Source organism: Dunckerocampus dactyliophorus, chromosome 7 (assembly GCF_027744805.1).
Source record: "Dunckerocampus dactyliophorus isolate RoL2022-P2 chromosome 7, RoL_Ddac_1.1, whole genome shotgun sequence".
Lineage (NCBI taxonomy): Eukaryota > Metazoa > Chordata > Actinopteri > Syngnathiformes > Syngnathidae > Dunckerocampus > Dunckerocampus dactyliophorus.
In genome coordinates this window covers 28,026,965-28,053,255 of record NC_072825.1, presented here as the reverse complement: position 1 = coordinate 28,053,255, position 26,291 = coordinate 28,026,965, and the positions used below count along the sequence as shown (strand labels likewise).

The following is a 26,291-nucleotide window of genomic DNA, read 5'->3' as shown; positions in this document are numbered from 1 at the left end:
CCGGACCTAAACCCATTTGAGAATCTATGGGGATCTATCAAGAGGAAAATGAGGAGCACCAGACCCAACAACAAAGAAGAGCTGACAGCAAGCATCAAGGAAATCTGGGCTTCCATAACTCCCAGGCAATGCCACAGGCTGATTGCTTCAATGCCACGTTGCATCGAGGCAGTGATTAAGGGATTCCCAACCAAGTATTGAAGATTGACATATCGTTTTGAAAGTACCATATTTTGATTGATTTGATGTGATCCTAATTTCTTTCTTTTTTTCCTGCAAAAACAGAGAAGTAAATGGTGATTTCTTCACAGTATTATAATTTTTTAAATTCCTGTTTTCGTGGGTTTTATGAGCTCGAAGCCCAAATTACGTAAAAATAAACAAATAAACACTTGAAATCGTTTAAATTGTGGGCCCTGAATCTATAATCTACGAAAGTTTAACTTTTTGAATGGAATTATGGAAATTTAACAACTTTTCCATGACATTCAATTTTTTTGGAAAGGGTCTGTATGTATATATATTTTCAGTTTCAAAGATAGTTGTTGGTCTGAACTTTTTTGTTACTAGAGATCAGAGTGCTGTCGTCAAATTCTTTGGCAGCTTTGCATTCAACAGAAAGAGGAATGTTCTGGAGCTGGAGATCCGCCAGGACTACACGTCTTCGGGGACTCAGAAGTATGTGGTGAGTATTTGAAAGATTTTTATGCTGGGAATAGACTAAGGGTGTCACGAGATCTCATGTCACAAGATCTCGCAAGTTAAAAACGTGACAAGATTTGCCGATCAGAAAAAAAGCTGTTTCGCTATAATAAATAAATAAATTAATCACACGATAAATTAAAATGAACTGGATAATTTTGCCGGCCTCCACGTATTGCCGTTTGAATGGGTGTCTGTTTTCCTTTTCTCTTGCCTCCACACTGTTAGGACGAGGGATCACTCTATTCACTGGTTCAGCACCTAGACACTTCATAGAGTAACAGCAAACAGAGTGAGACCACTCCAGTCATGCAGTCGCTTTTTCTGTGGGGGTAGACAGGGCCGCTAGCAGACACACAGCAAAAGTGGAGCTTTGTGAGGAGCAATGCAAGGTAACATAGCATAGGTTTGGAGGGAAAAAGATACGTGCCAATCCAAATGCCATAGCCCCCATGTGATAATATTATTCATTATAAGCAAGGTGAGCCCTTCAAAACAAATGAACCAGTATGCTGAATTTATTCGAAAGTGGTAGCAACATAAAAGACAACAAAACAAATTTACCCACTTCAAACATATCCACCCAACCCAGTTTTCCCAGCTGGGGAATAATCTACATATTGAGATGCAGAGACTTCATCCTGACGGTCAACACTTACTGAGAGGTTTGGTCGGCAAAGTAAATACAAAAAAAAAAGTGTGCGTTCACAGAAAGTCATCACATAGAAATGCTGCTGTTTTATTCAGTTGAAAAGCCAGCATTTCAAGTATGTCAACATGTGACAGACAATATGAATTGCCTGTGACAAAATAAATGCCACAAACAGATTTTACAGTGGGAAAGATGACATATTAAAGGAAATGTTGGATTTTTATGATATATTATTATTATAAAATTTACCATTAGTGGTTTCTTTGGTCTCAAAAAATGTTAACAATATAGTTTACAGTCAATTTGTGGGACAATAAACATTTCAAAAGGCACCTGTATTGTTTTGTGAGAAGGTTAAATAACAAAGTTTGTCCAGTCATATTTTTTGTTGCACTTTTTGAAGAATGAATATTAAATTCTAGTCTTGTTCTTGTGGACGCAATCTCACGCATTGTCTCATCTTGTGAGTTGGGTGTCTCGTGACACCCCTAGAATGGACAATGACAACATGACTGTTTGGGTGCACACCATGCGTGAACAAAGCCAAGGAAATGAAACTTATCCGCTTCTCTAGGAAAACCCTTAATAATACAAGGACATTGCAACATTTATTTTCCAGCTTTCTTAAGCCTAAGTGTTTGTCTTATGTGATGGAAGAAATGGCTATATTTACAGAAATTAAATTCACTGCATTGGCTTAGTTTTTTAATATTTAGTCATATCTCATAGCTGGGCACCACCATGTTTGCTCTATGTTGTACTGAGTTGATAGCTTTGTATACTAGCTGTCAGCATCACGACACTGTACAGCGGCCAGTGGCATCCCTCCGCCGTAGCTTGATGTGCACCTCCACAAAAATCTAACCTCGTGTCAATGGCAACGCGGAGCACAGAGCTGTGATGGGTTAACTTTTCTTTATACATCATTTCTGGGTTTTCCCCCTCGCAAAAGCGCCAAAAATCTGCCATACTGAAAGAAATGGAGGACGTTGAAGGCCGTCTGAGCAGAAAAAGTTTGGAAATATGAACACCAGCGGTGTCTTAAGCACAGGTCACAAATGGTTGTATGGGCTCCTTCGACCAGTCTACGTGCAAAACCCGCAAGAAAAACACGGCGGATGCATGTGTGTCGTGTCGGTCTCATAAATTTCTTATCATGTCAAACAAACTCAATGGGAGCTCACGTTTTTTTCAGGTTGCAAGACAAACTTACACACTTTGTACGTCTTTGTGTGTCGTCCGTATGGCCAACGTGTGTCTTTTGTTGTGTGTCTTTTGTACGTTTTACTGGTGTCAGGTTTGGCAAAATGTCAATTTTTTTGTACGTCGTACTTGCAGACTCCGTATGTGTGTCGTGTGCCACACGTGCACCCCACATACGTACTGTAATTAGTGCGGCCAGCGCACCTTCAGATATTTTTACATGTTCCACACATGGCGAGTAAGTCGGTCATGTGTTGCCTGTACGGCGAGAGCACATCAATCGCACAAAAACTTGGATATATAAGTTGCAGGGGTGTAAACATTCCCCTTCCCTCTGGATTCTTTTGTAAATTGAATGTTGTTAGGAGCGCCGCCATGACACTCCACGGAGACTGCCATTAAGGTACCGAAACGTGGTACCTTTTTAATTTTACATTAATCGGTGTTTAATTGTACCGAAGAAATTCATTCGGTGCCTACAAAATTACCGAATTCAGTACCCATCCCTTGTTGACATGTGGCATCAGGGGTGCTCGCACTTTTTCAGTCTGCGAGCTACTTTTAAAAGGACCACATCCCACAGATCTACCTCCTACTAGAAACATAGAAAATATATTTATAAATGTGTAATATATTTACCGGTACTCTATTTATAAATATAAGTATTTATGTACATGTACATGTATATTAGGGGTGCACACTTTTTCAGCATGCAGGTTACAAGTCGACCTGATATATCTCTTACTATAAAACATACTATATAAAATCTAACCAGTAAACTTCGAAACTGCTTTTAGATTAGTATTTCACATTCACAGTTTACAGGTAATCAAAGCAGTAAATATTATTCAATAATTCACAATTCAATTCAGTATGGCAATAAAGATTTAATTACACATAATTCCTCAATAGTCGTGTACATAACCTGTCAGTCAAAATAACTACAGTCAAACCTGTTTTAGCGGCCACCTGTATAGAACGGCCACCTGCCTATACCGGCCACTGAAAAATCCCCCACAGCAAATTCCCATGTTATAGACCCTGTGTATAGCAGTCACCTCGCTAACGCGGCCAGCGGCCACCCATTTAGTATCCCTTGGTCAATATCTGACTGCATATAGCGGCCAAATTACCGACTCAAGTAAAAGCTTCATGCACGAAAAAGTTTCGTTTTTTTAATCAATGAAGCCGTCGTGTGTAGACTTTAATTACTGAGTCCTAGCTCAGTCACAATCATTCACAAGATCCACACAAACTGTCAGTTGTTCCACATAAAAAAGCTGTCTTCTTTGGAGCTTGCTACTAAAGTGACACCGTTTATTTCCTGGTCAAACATGTAACTTTAAGAGCATTTGCACCAAAACATTACCGCAAAGTAGGCTGGGAACAGGACGTGCTCCCAGCGACGCTACAATACAATACAATACTGCATGCACGCTAAACACGCTAGCATGGATGCTATCGTGTGTTTTTAAAAAGTCAGCGGGAACAAAACTGAGTTCGGTTGTATTTAATTGAAGTATTTTAGATTGTACTCACGTTATTTTTGATCAATCCTCATCCATAAATCCATCAAAGTCCTCATCTTCTGTATTCGACACAAAAAAAAGCCGTCTTCTTAGGAGCTTGCTACTACAGTGACACCGTTTATTTCCTGGTGTGAGACAATGTGCACTGGTCAATACTGTAATGCCCCTTGTTGTGGGGAAGGAGAGACTCACGTCGCCGATGCACTTTAATCGCTTTATTAACAGCGGAGAACACTGCAGGACTTTACATCCACACACTTCCCAACTCTCTCGACACTCACAGTTAGCACTCAGCCTAACTCTCCTGCTCGTGACGTTGCACCGTCACTTCCCGATGAACTAAAGCTGTAATGACACTCTGCCGTACAGGTATATACAGTATAGCCCACGAGTGAGAGAGGGCGCTATTGAGCCATTATTCCATCCACTGTTAGAACAAGTAAACCTGTTACATACACACCCATTCAAAGTTAGCAAGTCTGCAAATTGTTCAATGGCTTCTAACGCTGTGAAGTCGCATGGAGGTCGGAATCAACTCTCGCTAGAGAAGAAGATCGAGGTCATCAGGATGCATGACAAGGACAAGTTGAGCACCCGTTCCATCGCCGTGAAGCTGTCTACCCAAGGTCATCGATGCAGGAGGACTCAAATTCTGAACATTCTCAAGTGCAAGCAGGAGTGGATCGAGGAGTTTAAAAGCAACATGCCACTCGACCGCAAGAGTAAGGTCAGGAAGACAGCAAATGATGAGCTCAATGCCATCCTCTACGAGTGCGTCTGTGTAGGCTCTCAGTCGTACAGGAGTTGTCCATCGAGGGAAAGGCTACGAGTGGTTTAAGGACAGTACGGCTCGGCAGCTCCCTGTGAGTGGACCTCTTCTGCAGGAGAAGGCAAAGGAGATAGCAACCCAGCTCCAACTCGATGAATTCAAGGCATCCAACGGTTGGTTAGACGCCTTTTGTCGGCGTCACAACATTATCTTCGGGAAGATGAATGGAGAGAGTGGGGGCGTGGAGACCGCATTAGTTGACGACTGGAAGCAGAAGCTGCCGGATCTATGTGACGGCTATGCCCTTCGTGACATATACAGTACAACATGGACGAGACAGGGCTGTTCTACAAGGCATCCATCGACTCCACACTGCATTTTAGAGGGACAGACTGCTCCGGCGGGAAGCGGTCAAAGGAGCGCATCACCCTGATGCTTTGCACCAACGCCCTCGGGGAGAAAGAGCCAACGATGGTGATCGGAAAAGCAATCAAGCCGCGTTACTTTGGGAAGATCGACCGGAAGGATCTGCCTGTTGACTATCACGCTAACAAGAAGGCATGGATGACCAGAAGATGCAGCGGCAAAGTAGGAAGATTCTGATGCTCCTGGATAATGCTCCTTGTCACCCTCACCTGCAGCTGTCACACATCAAGCTCGTATTTCCACCACCGAACACCACCTCTATCACCCAGCCAATGGACCAGGGCATCATCCAAGCAGCAAAGCTAAAGTTCCGCAAGCGGCAGCTGAGAAGCATCATACATCAGATGGAACAGGAGCCGAGCCTGACAGCACCAGAACTCATGAGAAACACAGACATCCTCAAGGCCGTCTACTGGGTTGACAGAGCGTGGAAGGACACCAGCCCTGAGACCATCCAGAAGTGCTTTACCAAGTGTGGTGTCGGCCCTGAGGACTTCGAGGCAGGGGCAGAGCAGGTGAAAGCAGAGGAGCCAGGAGATGAATTGGATGCCGTGTGCCAGAAGGAGTTGAAGATGTCATTAGAAGAGTTGGTGTGGGTTGATGAATTGCTGGCGACTACCGATCAGAATCAGGCTACAACTCTGGAGAACTACCAACGACGGCTACAGAACAACACAGACATTGGAGATGACAGTGACGAGGAGGAACCCCAACCCAGCCAACAGGAGCCAAATCTGATTAGTTTTTCAGAAGCATTCAGGAGCCTTGAACAGATTAAAACATTGGCGGTCAGCAAGGGATGCATTGATATGCTGGATAGGTGCACCGACTTGGAGGAGGCAGTACAGAGGGAGTGTCAGCATCAAAAGCAGGCGGCAAGGCAGACATCGATGTTCGATTTTTTCAAGAAAGTTTAAGTTCAGCACTCACAGATGATAGATTTATTCATATTCATCATTTGAGAAAAACGTGTACAGTAGTTTGCAATTGAAATTTGTTCAAAAATAATAATAAACACATTTGAAACAAGAAACATGTACTGTAATAATGTTTTAAATGTAAAGATTATATTAAAACTTTTTTTATTAAAACTAAAATTTTCTTCAAAAAAGTTTAAGATCAGCCAACCAAATCCAAATTCAAAAACAAAATATTAAAAACAAACATAACAAAAGACAATACTAGCACAGCTTTGTTCTGTGGGTGGTGGAGAATAACAAGCCTAGTAGGTCTTTACAACTTTTATCTGCAGTCCCACAGTGCCCTCTACTGGTCAACATTCAAAATGGCCGCCAACCTGTCGATAGAGGCCACCTGTCTATAGCGGCCACTTTTGCAGTCTCCCTCTAGTGGCCGCTATCGACAAGTTTGACCGTATGTCGTGTTCATTAGACACACAGTTCATGTATTACATCCAGTTAGCATTTCCTATCAAACATTACACATATACAAGACATAAAAATGATTATGCAAAAGACAATGTAGCCAAAATCAAGGCAACATATTAAAATGTTTCAACAATGGGCACATTTTCCAATTCATCATGAAATAATAGTTTAACAGACGCAAGTGTAGAAAACATGAATTGATATAGTGGAGTTCAGGACGTGAAGCAAAGCCATCAAGCAATTCACAGTATAGCAATCAGCATAATAAAGATGAAAGTTACATCTCTGTGTGTAACTTGAGATGTCTGTTCACCACTTAATCTTTGCTGCTGGGTAGCAACAGCGAATCAGGAGGGGAGCTTAATCAGGGAGGTTGCTTAATGTCTGCTAACTGATGTCATTTGACATCTACAAAGTGACGTTTATGTCATCAACCAACACTACCTGTGCAATCGACTGGTAGCTTGCTATCGACTTAATGGGCACCCCTGCTCTACATTCACTGTATCGTCACTCCCATTTATCAAATCTATAATCTTTCAGGGTCCCATCAAGGTGACAGTACAGGAATTGGATGGATCTTTCAATCACACTTTGCAGATCGAAGAGAACAGCCTCAAACATGATATTCCATGTCACTCCAAGAGCCGAAGGTGCCGTGAACCTCCATTGAATATGAAATACATAACATGGAAGAATATTGTCTGTAATTTTGTTATCATTGGTGTGCCTTGATTTCTCTTCCCTAGGAACAAGAAAAAGAAGATTCCTTTAATGAATGGAGAGGAAGTGGACATGGATTTATCAGCCATGGAGTAAGTAATAAGTATTGTCTACTCAGTAGACAAGATAAGATAGTAGATAACAAGATAATCAGTAGACTATACTGATTATCTTGTTCAGTGTGTTCAGTGCTGGGGTAATTCACACAGTATAACATGATGACACTTATTTCAAATACAATGGCATCTCTTTTAACATTCGCCCCGGTTAGTGCGTTTTTTGGTTAACATCCCAAAAAATTCATAAAATTTTGCCCTGGTTTGCGTTTTCCCGCTTGGTTAGCGTGCGCTATGGTGCGAAGTTTGTTTGGACGATATCCTGCATGGGATCGTGCAATGCATTGTGGGCCGCGGGCGCTATTTTTAGGTCAACGGCACATGTTTATATCAGAGTTGCTGCCACCAGATAGAGAGACACAATGTAACAAACACATGGACTGCACAAAAGAGAGAGGCGAATTTTAGGGCTTAAAGAGAAGGCTGTAGTCATTACACATGAATGTAAACAGCACACAGCTGCGCTGTGTCCCACCTTTGTGTGGTTCAGCTTGTTGTTATCTGTTGGACAAATGAGTTTCCAACAAAATATATTTTAGGCCTTTTAGGTCTGTTATTTATCTATGATCTGAGGCATTTTCACAATTCATAAAATCTCTAGCTCTCTCTCCTCATACATGGGTGGACTCTAACATTATTATTTTATAGATTTTACTAGGGCTGTCAAAGTTAACGCGTTAATTACGCGCCAACATAAATTACCTTCAATGGCACAATGTTTTTGAGGCGTGATGAATGTCCTGTTTGACCCTCGGCCCACACCATAGTTTGAGGAAACACAGCGGTGGATGTGGAGCCACAAGCAGGAACAAATATTGAGCAGAAAGGGTATTTTGAATGGTTTAGCATGGTTTAGCATGTAACACTACCATAAATTCTGGTGTCTAAGGTGCACCCACTAAATTTACAGATTTTCTTCTTATATAAGCTGCACCAATTCATAAGCCGCACGTGTCCACTTCATAAAGTGGCATAGTGTGGCGCGCACAAGTTTGTGAGGACCAATGAGCTCTTTATTTGAAAGGAGCAAATCATGAGCTATGAATAAACTCACGACAACCTTGTCAAACCTTTGGAAATTGCAGGAGGTCATTACTCAATGTAAGAGTCTGACTCACGGTTTCATCTTACAAACAACATTAAACTTATCACACAGCAACTAACACTCAAATGTTATACCTCAGAAATATAGAAACATGTATCAGTACAAATTTTATATGATTTTTTTTTTTAAGTGTTCCCATAATGCATTTTGTTTGGAAAAAACATTTAATTGGAGGAGAGCATAGAAAGCATTAAAAAAATGGCTGCAATGTTGCTACTGTCCACCAGAGAGAGCCAGAGGACCCGGAGACCAAAGCAAAAAGATGGAAGCTGACCCAATTGCAGTGCCCCAATGAATGTGTTGCTCAGATGCAATGCCTTATGGGAAAACTTTAAAATGTTTTTTTTATTATTTCGAAGTCATACTGGAACATGTTTGTATATTTGTAGATACACCTTTAGGGTATTACATTTTTGTGTGCTGAATTTAGTTCTGCTAGTAAAATGTTCTTTGAACAACGACACCATGAGTCAGACTGTTGTGTTGTTATACTGGTTTATATAATGACCTTGACTGACTTCCAGCAGGTTGACAAGCTTGTTCTGAGTGCGCTGATAGCTTGTGATTGGCTCCTGGCAAAGAAAGAGCTCCCGTTTCCTCAACAACAATGGAACAGTATTTAAACAATTAGAAGTTCTGAAGTAAAGGAGATGTCAAGAGATTAGTTTTTAGCCATAAATTAGCTGCACTGCTGGATAAGACGCAGGGTTCAAAGTTTAAAGGAATTCAAAGGAATTTACGGTATAATTATTGTCTATAAAATGTGTTTTGTGTTAAAATTTCCAGGTGTCTGGAACAAATTAATTGGATTTACATTATTTTCTGTGGGAAAACTTGCCTTGGTTAGAGTCAGTTTTGGTTTGAGTCAGACCTTCTGGGCCAAGGCAAGGACCAAGGCAAATAATGAAAAGGTTGTGACTGTCCAAATACTCCCAACCACTGATTAAATGTTGTATGTGTTAATGTAATCATACGTTTTATATTTGTGCTGCAGTGCAGACTCTCCTCTTTTATGGATACGGATCGATCCAGACATGTCAATACTGCGGAAAGTAGAATTGGAGCAAGCCGACTTCATGTGGCAGTACCAGCTGCGATATGAAAGGGATGTCGTTGCGCAGGTAAATTCATGTATTACGTTCAGTATGACTTATTATTATGGTTTCTTTCAAATGTATGTGAGTGATAGGCCAGTGATAGGCCAGCCACAACATCCAGGATAACATGTAATATAATTTTTTTTTTTTTTTTTTACAAGATATACTTATAAAAGCTATATTGCCAACATGAGCAGTGTGTCTGCATGCAAGGCTCAGGGTGGAAATATACTGGAGCAACTACTCCTGTCTGCCTTTCACTAAACTCTAGCGATAAGCTATAGCGATCTAATTTATCTTATTTATGATGTATTGTGTAATACTAAGACATGAATAACATCAAATTAAAAGCACAAAATTAATGCTGACCCACCATCCACCAGTTCAAGTTCCAGCCAAGTTTTTCCAGAGAGATTATTACATGGCTGTTTGACGTGTGTGGTAAAAGGCAGTGTGCCTGCATGAATTAACTTGAGACAAATGTGCACATTAGCACTCAGTAAGTCATCAAAATTTACCTTTATGCATTCCCACATAGTATCAGCATTTGAGACCAAATATAAGGTGAAAGAAAAATGGTAAAAATACAGTAGTAGTCTATCTGTGCGGCATGAGATAAAGTTAGCACACACGCACAATGGACATGCATCAAGTGAGACGGATGTAACATACAGAATCCGTCAACTTTTCAAAATAAAACAACAAAAAATAAATTAAACAATGGAAATTATTTTTTCTTTCTGTGCGGCCCGGTACCAAATGACCTACGGCACGGTACCGGGCTGCGGCCCGGGGGTTGGGGACCACTGCCCTAGGATACACATTTATAGCAACACACACCAGCGCGAGTCTTTATGTCCTATATGTCTTAGGACATATATATATATAAATGAAAATGATCACCCTATAGAGGGGGGAAATCAAAGACACCCCAAAAATAAAAGTGAAAAAATGATGCAGCAGACTGGTCCATTTTACTCCTCCATGCATCCAGGTACCGCAGTGATTCCCTGGTCCAGATCTGGGAGGAGATCCCCCAGCACACCATTCGTAGTCTCATTAGGAGCATGCCCCGACGTTGTCAGGCATGCGTACAAGCACGTGGGGGCTACACAAACTACTGAGAATCATTTTGAGTTGCTACAATGACATTTTAGTAAAATGGACCAGTCTGTTGCATCATTTTTTCCACTTTTATTTTTGGGGTGTCTTTGATTTCCCCCCTCTATAGGGTGACCATTTTCATTTCTATCAAATTATGTGGCATCATTTTGTTACTAATACATCACCCACTTATTATCAGGAAAGATATTCAAGATCATTTTTCCCCCAGTTTAGATCTGATGTGTTTTCCAAGTTGTCCTCTAATTTTTTTGAGCAGTATATACACTGTATATATATATATATATATATATATATATATGTTTTCTCTTACATCTACTATGGGGTAATAGGAGTTTAAAGATCACTATGGGGTGTTAGTTAATGTCTAGAGGGCTCTAATGATGTGAAAAAGCACATTTAGAAGGTGGTAAACAGGTTTTCTCGCACAGTGGCCTAGTGGTTAGTCACACAGTCAGGAGATCGGGAAGATCTGGTTGTTTGTGCGTATGTGCCCTGCGATTGACTGGCGATCAGTCCAGGGTGTAGCTCGCCTCTCACCCAAAGTCAGTTGGGATAGGCTCCAGCATACCCTTGACCCTAGTGAGGATAAGCGGTTTTCTATGCTCTAATTACCCAAATATTCCATTTCTAAATTAGGAATCCGACTTATCATGGTTGGTTCTGGAGCCAATTAACTGAGGTAAAAACGGGGGATTATTGTACAGTCGTACCTCGCCACTTCGCGGTTCGAACATTGCACTGTCACGCTACTTTTTTCCAAAACTGAATGAATTAATACTGTATTTTCACGACCATAAGGTGCACTTAAAAGTCTTACATTTTGCCTATGTGTGCACCGAGTTCCAAAATCTGTAAGTGTTGCTGTGTGACTTTGATGAGCGCTCCGCTCGACTGACTGGGAGCTTCTCCTACCGACACGCTGCTTATATAGAGGAAAGGCGGACGTGACTGAGGACAGCATGCGGACGTTAAAGGGGGAAGGGTGGGCGTGAAAGAGGACGCTAAAGGCACACCTCCAGTAGTTACTGTATATAGGTATATTTTATGAAACGCCGCAGCAACATCCAGCGGATTACAAGGAAAAGCTGGCCATCTTCCGCTCCTACTGCAGTAAAAACATTGCCGACAAACACATCCAGCCCAACTACATCACCAACATGGACAGCGTACCGCTCATTTTCGACATCGGCAGCTAACACAACAGGGCACGAGAAGACGGCTTTTACTGTTGTGCTTGGTTGCCATGGTGATGGACAGAAACTGCCATCTATGGTGATTTTTAAGAGGAAGGCGCTGCCAAAAGAAAAGTTTCCAGTCGGAGTCATCGTTAAGACCAATCTAAAGGGCTGGAAGGACGAGGAGAAAATGGCTGAGTGGCTGAGTGACGTGTACTGAAAGAGACCGGAAATGGCACCCAAAACTGAGACTGCGCCTTTTAATACGGTGCCCCTTACGGTCGTGAAAATACGGTAATTAATGCACGCGCATCATGTCAAGCCACATCTCTTTGTGACGGCACAATATCGGCCCCACATTGCACAACATTGCAGACAAGCACATCCAGCCCAACTACATCACCGACATGGACGACGTGCCGCTCACTTTCGATATTTTGGTGAACCTCACTGTGGAGAAGAAGGGGACCAGCATGGTAGCGATACACACAATGGGGAACGAGAAGTCGGCTTTTACTGTTGTGCTTGGTTGCCATGGTAAAGGACAGAAACTGCCACCTATGGTGATTTTTAAGAGGAAGACGCTGCGTACAGAAAAGTTGCTAGCCGGAGTCATCGTTAAGACCAATCAAATTTTTTTTCTTTCTTTTTCAAAATGGCGCCGCATGAGTGGCTGTCGGTTACAGCAGCTCTGTACTTTTTTCCACCTTTTAGTGTTTTTATCATATTTTAGTTTTCTTCTTACTTTTTCTTTTGGTCGCATTTTGTCAAGTGTGCAGCTATGGAGGTTCATATTGTTACTTTTGTAGTCTGCGCCTTGATATTCTTTGAACTTTTCATTCCAAATGTGGGAAACTTTTTCAGCCACGGCTCCCCATTCCACCAAGGCTCCATTGTTTACACCCGGGATCAACTGTTAGCCCTGTGCCACACACCCCCTCTCTGCGCGGAGAGGCCGGAGATCCCCAAGGAGCTGCGGAGGAGTAGAAGAGGATGCAGGTCGGGAGTGAAGTGCAAGAAGCGGAAAAGACGGTACAAGCCATGTCTACCGTCTGTCATCATGGGGAACGTAAGATCTCTCCCCAACAAGATGGAAGAGCTCACGGCGCTGACCCGACTGTAGAGGGAGTACTGGGAATGCAGCCTCATGTGCTTCACGGAGACGTGGCTGAGTGAACTTTCTCCGGATTCACACGTCACACTGGACGGATTCCAGCTGGTATGAGCGGACAGGAATGCAATGGAGAGCGGTAAGAAGAAAGGAGGGGGAATCGCTGTGTTTGTGAATGATAGATGGTGCCACCCGCAACTGTGCACCAGAGACTTGGAACTGTTAGCGGTTAGCATGCGGCCATACTACCTCCCGAGGGAGTTTTCACATGTTATTGCTATGACTGTGTACATCCCCCCCTCAGCGGTCACTGCTGCAGCTATAGAGCAGATCCACACCATCGTCTCTCAACTTCAGAACCAGCACCCCCAATCCCTCCTCCTCATTTCCGGTGACTTCAATCATGCTTCTCTGTTCTCTGCTCTTCCCACCTTCACCCAGTATGTGAAATGCCACACTAAAGACAATAAAGGCTCAGAGACTGCTTCCAGACAACAGACAACAGACTGGGAAGCGCTCTGTAGTTCCCATGGCAGTGACGTTGACAGCATGACGCACTGCATCACAGACTATATTAACTTATGTGTGGTGAACACTGTGCCCTCCAAGTTGGTGCGGTGTTTTCCCAACAACAAACCCTGGGTGACCTCTGAGATTTAAGGCCCTGCTGAATAAGAAGAAGAGGGTCTTCAACTCGGGGGACAAGGAGGAGCTGCGCAGAGTCCAGAGGGAACTCCGTCATAAGATCAGGAAGGGCAAGGACTGCTACAGGAGGAAACTGGAGAAGGAAGTCTGGAGAGGCCTGCAGACCATCACAGGCCATGGTAAAAGAGTGGGGAGAGACCAAGCCAGTGGGGACAAGATCTGGCCAGATGAACTCAATCTGTTTTTCAACAGATTTGAGTCTGACACTGTGTGTCTGACATGGTACTCTGCAGCACAGGTGCCCCTCAGGGTACGGTGTATGGCAGGAGCTCTGTTGATGATATTGGAAATTTTAACTATTTTGGTGCTTTCCTGACGACACTTCATGAACACAAGATCAGTGCTGCTTGCTGAATCCCCCAACTTTAACTTGGATAGTTGAGAGGTACAGATACAACTATCGATACCTGCTAGCAAGTCTAGCTAACTAGCGAACTGCTGAAGTTCAAAGAGGTTGCTTAGCAACAATGTCAAACACAAAGGAAAATGATTCTGGCTCTGAGTCAGGATACCTAAATATTCCAGGATACCTAGAGTGGAAAAATGCTACCAAAAAGTTCAACGAAACCTTCGCTAGTCACTTGGAGAGTAGAGAGATCACTCTACCACAAGTAATGCGAGCAATTGAGAAGCTGCATTCAACTGCAGAGATACAGTCTGAAGAAAATAGAGCACAGAACAAGTATATCAAAAAACTAACAAAAGAAGTCAAGAAGTTGCAAGATGAAACTGCAGACCTGAACACTGCTCTTAATACCCTATGGAAGATATCAAGGCTCTGCAGGACGACATTAAGGTACTGCTGAATGACAATGCTGCCTTGAGCTCTGCTCTTCAGGAAGCGATAAACCGTAAAGAAAATACAGCATTTTGCAAGGATGTTAGGGTTCTGCAGGATGATATTAGGGCATTATTGGAAGATAATGCTGCCTTGCGCACTGCTCTCAAGGAGGCTATAAACCATATGGAATCCGCCTCAGGTACTGATCTCAAGGATGCTAAAGACCCAGGGAAGAAAATAGAGCACTATGCAATGATATCAACATTCTACAGAATGATATCAAGGCACTATTGAAGGACAATGCTGACTTTCGCACCACCCTTGAGGAAGAGAAGGAAGCAAAGGAGAATATCAAGGAGCAAATTAAAAACTTCATTGACGAGATGGATCAGATGGCACGAATGAATGATGTGGTCCTCACAGGGCTCCAAATCACACCCAAGTCAAGAGATGTTCCTACAATAAAGCAACAGATTGCTAACTTCCTACAATCGCAGGAGGTGGATGTCGATGTCAACAGTATTGACGCTTGCGTCCCACTATATGGCAGAAACAACGCCACCCTGTCATCATTAAGTTCACCAACAGGGAATCCAAAACTGCACTGCTGAAACAGGGAAAGAAGCCTAGAGGCACCAACGTCTACATGAATGAGCATCTGACAAAACGCAATTCTGACATCGCCAAAAAAGCACGAGACCTGAGGAAGCAAGGAAAGATTCAAAACATTTGGAGCACTAACGGGAAAATCTACATCAAACTAAAAGGAAGTCCAGGAGTCGCAAGTGTGCTTGTTGTCTAAGACATCAGTGTTCTGGATACATATTAAAGATCATATTACTATGACAATACGCATAATTGCAATAACCTTGACATAGTTAATAAAAAGAACTCTTGTATACAAACCCAGCGTCACTAGCAGTGCAAAACCAAAGAAGATGTGGATATCAACAGGAGAGGAAGGACAGGATAAATAAATAGGGAAAAGGAAAGGAAAAGGAGGAAAAAAGGGGGGAGAATTTATTATTTTTTTTTTAAGCATTTGTGTGCCTGTATACTGTATATGTGTATACTGTATATGTATATATGTGCATACTTATGTAGGTGCAGATGTAAGTGTGTCTATATGTATGTGCGTGTTTGTATGTGTATGTACACACATGTATGTATTAGCAATTGATGTGCTACAAAAAGGGGATAGGATTAAATAAGCTCTGCTTCTTCCTACTCCTTTTCGGACATATGCATGTTCGAAATAAATTAAACCAAACCAAACCCTCTACACCTCGGACTTCACACACAACTCCACACAGTGTCACATCCAGAAGTTCTCCAACGACACAGCCATTGTTGGTTGTGTTTCAGAGGGGAATGATCTTGAATACAGGACAGTCATCAGGGACTTTGTCAGCTGGAGTGAGCTTAACCAGCTACAACTCAACACCAGCAAGACAAAGGAGATCATCATTAACTTCCAGAGGAAAACATCTCACTTCACACCGGTGAACATCCAGGGAGCGGACATAGAGTTGATAGACAGCTACAAATTCCTGGGTGTTCAGCTTAACAACAAACTGGACCAGAGTCGCCTCCACCTGCTGAGGAGACTGAGGTCCTTTGGTGTGTGCAGGACTCTTTTACGGACCTTTTATGACTCTGTGGTGGCCTCAGCCATCTTCTATGCTGTGGGATGCTGGAGAGGGGCAGCACGAACAGAGACAGGAGCAGGATCAATAAACTGATCAGGAGAGCGAGCTCTGTCCTGGACGGTCCTCTGGACTCCATGGAGGAAGTGGGGGAGAGAAGAATGTTGGCTAAGATGACATCCATCATGGACAACACTTCTCACCTCCTACATGACACTGTTGTTTCCCTTAGCAGCTCCTTCAGCAGCAGACTGTTACACCTACAGTGTAAGAAGGAGAGGTTCCGTAGGTCCTTCATACCGACCGCTGTCAGGCTCTACAACACCTGCACCACCTGAACCATGTTGTAGTCACTATGTCACTATGTATTCTTTACTTGCGTATCTTGCTTGCTGCTGTAACAAGTGAATTTCCTTGCTGTGGGATTAATAAAGTACAATACATACATACATACAAAAGGGCAGGAAAGACGAGGAGAAAATGGCTGAGTGACGTGTGCGGAAAGAGACAGGATGTTTTTTTCCTACGCTTCATCGTCCCTGTTGATCTGACTCCATGCCCATCTCACAGCCGCTGTGAAAAACCAAGTGCAGCAAATGAACTTGGAGCTTGCCGTCATTGCGGGAGGCTTGACGAAGGAACTCCAACTGCTGGACATCGGTGTAAACACGGCATTTAAAGTGAAGTTGCGAGCGGCGTGGGAGCAATGGATGACAGATGGCGATCGCAGCGTCACTAAGACTACGCCACAATTTGTGAGTGGATTGTGGATGCTTGGGCTAACGTGTCTGATGCACTGTTGTCGGAGCATTCACAAATGCCGGCATTTCTGAGGAGCCACACGGCAACGAGACTGACTCTGACAATGGCGAGAGGGAACCTGGAACCTGTGTTTGATGGAGAATTTGCCCCACTGTTCATTTGAGATACAGAAGATGAGGACTTTGATGGATTTGTGGATAAGGATTGATCAAAAATAACGTGAGTACATTGTTAAATATCAAAAAAGTACAATCAAACTCAGTTTTTCTCCTGCTGCCTTTTTAAAAACATTCATAGCATGCATGTTATGTATTCTATGTATATGCATGCTATGTACAGTATTCCCCAGCGTCCTTTGTGGTAGTGTTTTGGTGCAAATGCTCTTAAAGTTACATGTTTGAGCTACATAGTTGTTAGTTATTGTTCTACACAAATAGCGGTAGTGTCTTGTCTGTTTTTGTCTATGTGGTCTGTTGCTGTGTGATGTTTTTAGTTGTGGACCATGACTGAGACTGTTGTGTTGAGTGATGACCTTCCTGATTTCCACTGGGTTTGATAAACTGAATGACAGTTATCTTCTTGATCTGTCCAAAGAAATAAAGCACTATCGCTTCCTTACTGACTCCCGAGCGACACAGTATGTTATAGCGTGCATGCGTGCTTAACCATACCTGCGCCCGATAATACCGTGCGCCTTATGTATGTGTTCAATACAGAAATACCACCTGTAACTGAGACTGCGCCTTTTAATACGGTGCGCCTTACGGTCGTGAAAATACGGTAAATGAATGATTGCTGTTTTGTGGTTGACTACAGTTAGGTAAAAAAATTGCATGTTGTATTCTTGGCCTAAATTAAGCATTTTCAAGCATAAAATGGCTAAATGAACTGAAATACAAATACCGTTTAAGGCATTCAAAGACTACACTGGCCACTTGGTGTCACTAGTAACACACGCACCAGATTTGATTGCCTGAACAACAGGCTTTTATTGCAGGTTTGAAATTTCTCACAACAGGCACAATAATAATAATAATCATCATCATCATAATCGTCATCATAAAAACACGGGCTACTGTTGTGACCAGCTAAAACTCAACTCTGAGTCCCCGACGTCACTTCCTGTCCACACTTCAGGAAGACATTTACTGAAACACACTTGAGTACGAATCTTATTTATGTGCTAAATTGGTTATTTTATCTGATTATGTTTACTATATTGGATAAGAGGAGTGTAAAGGTGACTATGGGGTGTTATTTCATGTCTAGAGGGCTTTAATAATATTAAAAAGCGTATTTTAGAAGGTCATAAACTACAAAAGTATTACATTTATAAATTAAGAATCCTGCTTGGGAAATTCACTTACCATGGCAGGGTCAGGAAGCAGTTAACCACAATAAATGAGGGACTACTCTATTTCTATTATGTTAATTACCATATTGATCCCAATTATAAGACAAGACCAAGCTTTTGATCAGTTGATATCTCCATGGATTATTCCCAGTCATCATTGCAAGAGAAGGTTGAGTTTCAGGAATGATGTGTTGGATCTTTTCTATTCACTAGGAAGAGGCCATATCTGCTCTGGAAAGTTTCCCAACTCCTGCCTCCAGACTGGCTCTCACTGACATCCTTGAACAAGAACAGTGTTTCTACAAAGTCCGCATTCAAGCCTGCTTCTGCCTGGCCACGGTATGTCATTCATCATTTTTTTTCCCCTCCGGTATTACCATTATTACCATATGCACTTCTATTTTTTCAACATTTAATTAATTTACGTGATTTACAACTTTTTCCTCTTTATGACACATTTTTTGAGTGATGCGACTTATAGTCTGGAAAATACAGTATTTGATCCTCTATCACAGGGTCCCTGCGGAGTCTTAAGGCTTAAGTACAAGTTTGGGTTTGTAAGGTCTTAAAAAGTTTTTAAATTGTCTGGAATGTCTGGAATTTTGGAAAGGGAGGTTTTACATTTAACATTGAGCGAGTGAAATGGCTCCATCTGGTTTTGTGTGTTGTTTTTTTTTTACCGCAATTTTATCAGTGACCAGCGTACCTTTTGGGGGCAACATTTGTTCTGTGCGGGTGTCATCTGCATTCCATGGATCAGGGATTGCCAACCCGTCCATTGAGATGGACAGGCAGATTTTTGGCACTTTACTGATAGAGCTCAGAAATATCAGGAAAAATATAAAAAATTGATTACATTATGGGAAAATGTTTGACGTCTGCGATTAGTTGCCGTTTATTGCTTGGTTGTTGAAATGTATCATGGTGCTTGCTCCACTAAGTCAGTCTGGTCATTGCACGGTGGCAACTGCAGGCCCAAAAACATTCAACATTCACTTTATCTAAGCACTTTGCATGTATGCATGTCTAACAGATGACATGAATGCACACTGTTGTTCACCAAATGTGTGCATTCAAAGTGGTATAGTCTTAATTTTTCTATTTCGATGTCTTGAAAAGGTCTTAAAGGTATTTAAATTTGTACTTGGAGAATGTGCAGATACAGTACCTTGCTTCCAACCGGCAAGCAATGTGACCCCACAGATGGGTTATGTGTCCATGAAACAAGCAAATTAGTGAACACGAAAACTGTAGCAAAAGTTGTTTTTTTGGGGGGTTTTTGGTTGCAAGCAGCTAATATTAGCATATCAAAAATGAAAACACATGTACAAGGCCATAGACCATCGTTTACTCATGAGATTATTAAAATGCAGAGATCAGTATATGCTAAAACATCAATAAACAGGGTCTTAATATGAACTTTGTTACTGTGTTGACATAACTCTTGCAGATCGCCAATGCTATGGTGAGCACGTGGCAGGGCCCACCAGCTATGAAGTCCCTGTTCACCAGAATGTTCTGCTGTAAGAGCTGCCCCAATATTGTAAAGACCAACAACTTCATCAACTTCCAAAGCTATTTCCTGCAAAAGGTAAGATGACACTATTGAAAACATGCACGCAGCAATTTGTTGGGTGTCATGGCATTGATTGCCGCGAGAATTGTATTGTTTCACAAAAATGACACGGTAAAACACTGTAGAATTAGGCATGACATAGAATTAATAATTATATAAGATAATTAATAATTATCCCCGCAACTCTAATTAGGATAAGCGGCATAGAAGATGGAAGGATGGATAATTAATAATTATATTAAAGAAATAAGATTTAACTTACTGAGGCATTACCCACATCATCTGGAATTATGTTTAATTAAGAAATTAAATTAATTTAATTAATTACGTTAACATTTTTGGCGTACCGTATTTTCACGACCATAAGGCACACTTAAAAGTCTTACATTTTCTCCAAAATGGACCTTATAATGCGACATGCCTATGTGTGCACCAAGTTCCAAAATCTGTAAGTGTTGCTGTGTGACTTTGAAGAGCGCTCTGCTTGACTGACTGGGAGCATCTCCTGCCGACACGCTGCTTATATAGAGGAAAGGCGGACGTGACTGAGGACAGCATGCGGACGTTAAAGGGGGAAGGGTGGGCATGAAAGAGGACGCTAAAGGCACACCCCCAGTAGTTACAGTATATAGGTATATTTTATGAAACGCCGCCATCTATCCATCCGGGCACGGACTACCGTGGCGCAGCAACATCCAGCGGATTACAAGGAAAAGCTGGCCATCTTCCGCTCCTACTGCAGTAAAAACATTGCCGACAAACACATCCAGCCCAACTACATCACCAACATGGACAGCGTACCGCTCATTTTCGACATCGGTAGCTAACACAACGGGGCACGAGAAGACGGCTTTTACTGTTGTGCTTGGTTGCCATGGTGATGGACAGAAACTGCCATCTATAGTGATTTTTAAGAGGAAGGCTCTGCCAAAAGAAAATTTTCCAGTCGGAGTCATCGTTAAGACCAATCAAAAGGGCTGGAAGGATGAGGAGAAAATGGCTGAGTGGCTGAGTGACGTGTACTGAAAGAGACCGGAAATGGCACCCGTAACTGAGACTGCGCCTTTTAATACGGTGCCCCTTATGGTCGTGAAAATACAGTAATTAACGCACGCGCATCATGTCAAGCCACATCTCTTTGTGACGGCACAATATCGGCCCCACACAGTCTGACGCTCTTGAATAACTTTATTCTGACACGTCTCTACTCCTCCTCGGAACGACACTTTCTCATGTCACAAGACGACAGCAAGGTGCACTCATGTACATTCCGAAGGTCACAACTACATCTTTGTTAATTGTTTATGTGTGGTCTAAATACACAGAAATACAACGTAAAACAGTAAATGGATATTCTTATCACTCACCAACATTAATCTTACTGCGGGAAGTACAATTTGATGCATTAACGTATACTTGGAAATTCCAGAAAATACATCTACACTCAAAACATTTGAATTCAACTTAAATTGTGTGGTGTCTTTGAACGCAATCCCTCATTGCTCATAATAACACGGTAAAAGTGTGATTCAAATGTTGTGCTACTATTAAAGACACTAGTGTTAGGCAAGTAGATTTTCAGACATATGTGCTATCTTTTAGCTTGAGTTAAATTTTCAGTTCATTTCGAGCTGTTCTTTATTTGTGAATTGGCAATTTTGCATAATTGCTCATGATGTACATGTTTTTTGTTTTTTTTAATGGCTTTAAAAATCCATATATTTCAAGTCAAGAATTGTGTATCATTTGGAGCGGCGTTATGATGAATACAAACAGGGAAAAAAAATATTTTTTGCTCATGATTGGGAAAGTACTATTGTACGTCACAGAGAGCAGTCATCTTTCCAGGAAAGCACCAGTGTCCAACTGATAACATAGCTAGTTAGCTACGTCAGCGAGTGCAGCTTGTACGGCTGAGATGTCATGGCGTGTCAGCGCGAATTGCCGATGTGAGCCAAGAAAAGTTGTGGGAGACTTGTAGATTTACATACAGATGCACCAAAATGTTACTCTACTTTGATTCACTTTGTCTGCACTTATTTCAGAAGCAAAATGCGAATGAAAGGGTTGAAAAACGTAGTCGCATGTGTGCTCCCTTTTTATTTTTTCTACTCCCACAGTCAATTTCTAGGCACATAAGCGAGCGAAATGTTGGCAGTGTACAGCCGCTTCTTCATTTGAACCATCACCCGTTCCCTCTTCGTCCGTTTCCCTTCTTGTTCAGGCTGGATGGGTGGAGTCACATGACTACACATGCTGTCCCTCTTCTTTAAGGGGAAATAATATAGCATAACCGCACACACTCTCAAAACAGACAAAAAATACTTTTATTTTCATTTTTTATTAAAACACCGAATTTATCGACATGGGCCAAATGACGTCGGCTATCGTAGTAAATTTTGGTAAGTAAATTTTATCAAGTGACAGTAATGGTGCAGGTGACACGCAACCCACACTACCTTTGCGATCGCTGTAATGGGCACCCCTGATAGAGCATACTGTATATCCATACACTGTATTACTTAACATTTTTTCATGTTAAAAAAAATAAAAATTGCATGGAGTGGCGGCTTTTACTGAGCCGTGGCACCTCGCCACAATCCATTACATGTAGGGAAACCCTTCTATTGCCGCAGCATTTGAAAAGTTTGCCAGAGACAACCCGAGGTCTAAAGCAATCTGTGATCAAATCTGGAGGTCATTGAAGATACCACATTTTGTTGGCTAGAACCCCTTGGAGCCACATTTTCTACTTTTGAGCCGCTGCAATTATTTTAGATATTTGATAAAGACAGGATCTATAGGTACAGTTTGTCAACTCCAACTTTGTTTGAGCTTTTCTTGCCTCCAGGTGTGCACAAACTAGAGTTACATTTAATTTAAAAAAAAAAGTAAAGTTGGGTATTGGTATCAGTCTTGAGAAGCAGAAAGTTATTGGTTTCGGCTTGAAAAACAAATGTTGTGCACCCCGAATTATTTTATTTCCCAGAGGTTTATTGCGCTTTTGCACATCATATTTTCAATTAATCTTATGTGCAAACTGGTCATATGCTGCTTGTTCTACACATTTTCAGATCACGAAAGTATTTGAAAACAATAAATTGTTCTTCCCTCAATTTATATCTTTGTAACAAGTGTTTGGAACTCAATTAGGACTCTAGTTAATGCATCAAAAGCAGATATTTTGTGAATGTGCAAATGTGTCGGTTGTCAGAATTTGAGCTAATGTCCTTTTTTTTTTCCCCCTGTGTTCCTTTTAGACAATGCCTGTTGCCATGGCATTACTCAGAGACGTCCAGAATCTTTGCCCCAGAGATGTCCTTAACTTCATACTTGACCTCATCAAGTACAATGACAACAGGAAAAACAAAGTAAATGCAAACACATACCTTTATCCCTTTAACCTAATTTCTTTCTATGTTGGAATATTGGGGATGGTTCAGTAGCAGCATGTTCTGATCATGCAAATGTTACATGTGACATTCCCACTCACAGCTTTCTTTTCAGTTCTCAGATAATTACTACCGTGCAGAACTGATTGAAGCACTGACCAACTCCTTGACCCCTGCCATCAGCATCAACAATGACATGCGGACAGTGGACAATTTAAATGCTGATGTACATCTCATTTTGGAGGAGATTACCAGATTCCTCAACATGGAAAAACTCTTGCCAAGCTACAGGAACACAATTACTATCAGGTATTTACTTGCCTGGAATGTGATACAATGTGTGTGTGCAGCTTGGGTGTACTCACTTTTGTTGCCAGTGTTGTAGACATTAATGGTTGTGTGTTGTTAGTTTGAGGTGGCAGTAAGTTTACACTCAAGCTGTACACTGACTACACTATGCTCAAGCTGTACACTGACTACACTATGCTGTATCAAAGTGTCATTTTTGTGATGTGTTGTATATCACCCACCCTTCCATTTTCTATCGTGCTTGTCCTTACTAGGGTCACTGGTAAGCCTACGACCCAATCTCAGCTGACTTCGGGTGAGAGTTGGGGTACATCCTTGGACAGGTCGCCAACCAATACACTCCTGATCAAAATGTAACACTAGTTGAAAATAATGTACATTTTGCACTGTTGCAAATGCAACAGCAATGTTGCATAATGCAAAGTAGAAGAAATATTAGTGAGACAAAGCATTCATTGAGAAGCAATTTATTGCAAACAAACATTAAAGTGAAAGTCAGTTCATCAGCTGATCAAAAGTCCATTTCTCAAAAAAACCCGACCGCCCCCGAAATAGAAATGAAATTAAATGAAAAAAGGAGCGAGTAATGAGTATCTGCACCATTCTTGTTAATCAGCTGAAAAATGGGTTTGGGCATGATTGATGCCAGAGTTTCCTGGAGGCTAGTGGGAATGTTGCTCCAGGTGGCGACGATGGCTTCACGGAGGGCATCCACTGTCTGGAACTGATGTCCATTTTTGTAAACTTCCTTGCCATCCATCCCCAAATGTTCTCTAGGGGATTTAGATCAGGGGAACACGCAGGATGGTCCAAAAGCGTGAGCTTATTCTTCTGGAAGAAGTCCTTTGTGATGTGCAGCGTTGTCCTGTTACCACACGACGAAGACCTTCAGTCATGAGGGATGCCGCTGCAACATCTTCACATAGCCAGCTGCCATTTGACGCGACTGCACAACTTGAAGCGACATTGTTCCATTGAAGGATCATGATGGCGCCCCGTCTACTTTGTATCCGGTGTAATCTCCTTGTCATGCCAGTAATGTTGGAAGCTATCAGGACCGCCTTTTTTTCTCATCAGAGAGTAAATGTCCCATAAATCATTGTCTCATGTTTGGCCGGTGACATTTTGTTGGGTCTACCACTTGACTTTTTTGTGCCATAACCCCCAGTGTTTGAAGAAGTTTCAACTCACTGTCTTACTCCGTCCAGCCTCAGCAGCAATGTTCACACTGCAGCTCAACAATCCCAAGAAAACGAGAGCAAGCTTTTTTGCTTTTGCCCTCAGGAGGTCATGAACGTGTGAATAACTGACACTAAATCACATTCAATCCACATTTTTACCAAGATTTTGCCTTTTAAAGGATGTGCTCTTAAACTTGATCATCTATTTCAGGTTAATGCTTGTTTGCAATAAATTACTTACTCAAAGTCTTTGCATTTTGAAGCTCTACTTAAAACCTCCTCAAGATCCAACAGTGCAAAATGTACACTCCCCTCCAAACCTGCAGGTGTTCCCAAACTTTTGGAGGGGAGTGTACATTCTTGCAGTTTTTCAACCGGTCCTAAAATTTTGAGGAGCGTATATACAAACAAGCATTCACACTTGCATTGGACAATTTAGAGCATATTTGTAGAATATGCGAGGAAGCCGGAGTACCCAGAAAACTACCCCTCCCAACATGCAAACTCCACACTGAGATGTTACAAGAGAGATTTGAATCCGGATCTCATGACTGTGTACTGAACATGCTAACCTCAAGGCAGTCGTGTGGGCTATGTGCCGTATTTTCACGACCATAACGCGCACGGTATTAAAAGGCGCAGTCTCAGTTACAGGTGCTATTTCTGTATTTAACACATACATAGGCTCACCGTATTATTGGGCCCAGATATCGTCAAACATACGGTAGCACGCATGCACGCTAAAACATAGTGTGTGAGGAAGCGAAAGTGCTTTATTTCTTTGGACAGATTAAGAAGAGAACTCTCATTCAGTTTATCAAACCCACTTGAAATCAAGAAGGTCATCACTCAACACAACAGTCTCAGTCATGGTGCACAACTTAAAAACATCACACAGCAACGCAGCAGATAGACAAAACAGACAAGACACTACCGCTATTTGTGTACAACAACAACTAACATCTATGTAGCTCAAACATGTAACTTTAAGAGCATTTGCACCAAAACAGTACCGCAAAGCACGCTGGGGAACAGGAAGTGCTCCCAGCAATGCTACAATACGCTAGCATGCAAGAGTGCTAAAACATACGCTATCATGCATGCTATCGGATGTTTTTAAAAAGGCAGCGTGAGCAAAACTGAGTTCGGTTGTTCTTTATTGAAGTATTAACAATGTACTCGCGTTATTTTGTATCAATCCTCATCCACAAATCCATCAAAGTCCTCATCTTCTGTATCCCAAATTAACAGCGGGTCAAGTTCTCCATCAAATACGCCAGGTTCCCTCTCGTCATTGTCAGAGTCAGTCTAGTTGCTATGCGGCTGAATGCTCCAACAACAGTGCACAATCCATTCAGAAATTTTGGTGTAACTCACCCAGCGCTGCCTCTCAGTCTTCGTGAAGCTGTGTTCGCCATCTGTGTTTACACCGATGTCCAGCTGTTGGAGTTCCTTCGTCAAGCC

At 42.0% G+C, this 26,291-nt stretch overlaps 1 protein-coding gene across 1 annotated transcript in view; it reads left to right on the top strand.

Annotated features, from left to right (window-relative positions):
- taf2 (TAF2 RNA polymerase II, TATA box binding protein (TBP)-associated factor) overlaps positions 1-26,291 on the top strand; it is an 86,013-nt gene that overhangs the window by 37,122 nt on the left and 22,600 nt on the right. Inside the window, exons 14-21 of the mRNA XM_054780972.1 lie at positions 571-685; positions 7,213-7,322; positions 7,419-7,484; positions 9,608-9,734; positions 18,583-18,708; positions 19,820-19,960; positions 23,206-23,316; positions 23,453-23,646. Coding sequence (XP_054636947.1) covers positions 571-685; positions 7,213-7,322; positions 7,419-7,484; positions 9,608-9,734; positions 18,583-18,708; positions 19,820-19,960; positions 23,206-23,316; positions 23,453-23,646 — 990 coding nt within the window. The remainder of the gene's footprint in view (positions 1-570; positions 686-7,212; positions 7,323-7,418; positions 7,485-9,607; positions 9,735-18,582; positions 18,709-19,819; positions 19,961-23,205; positions 23,317-23,452; positions 23,647-26,291) is intronic.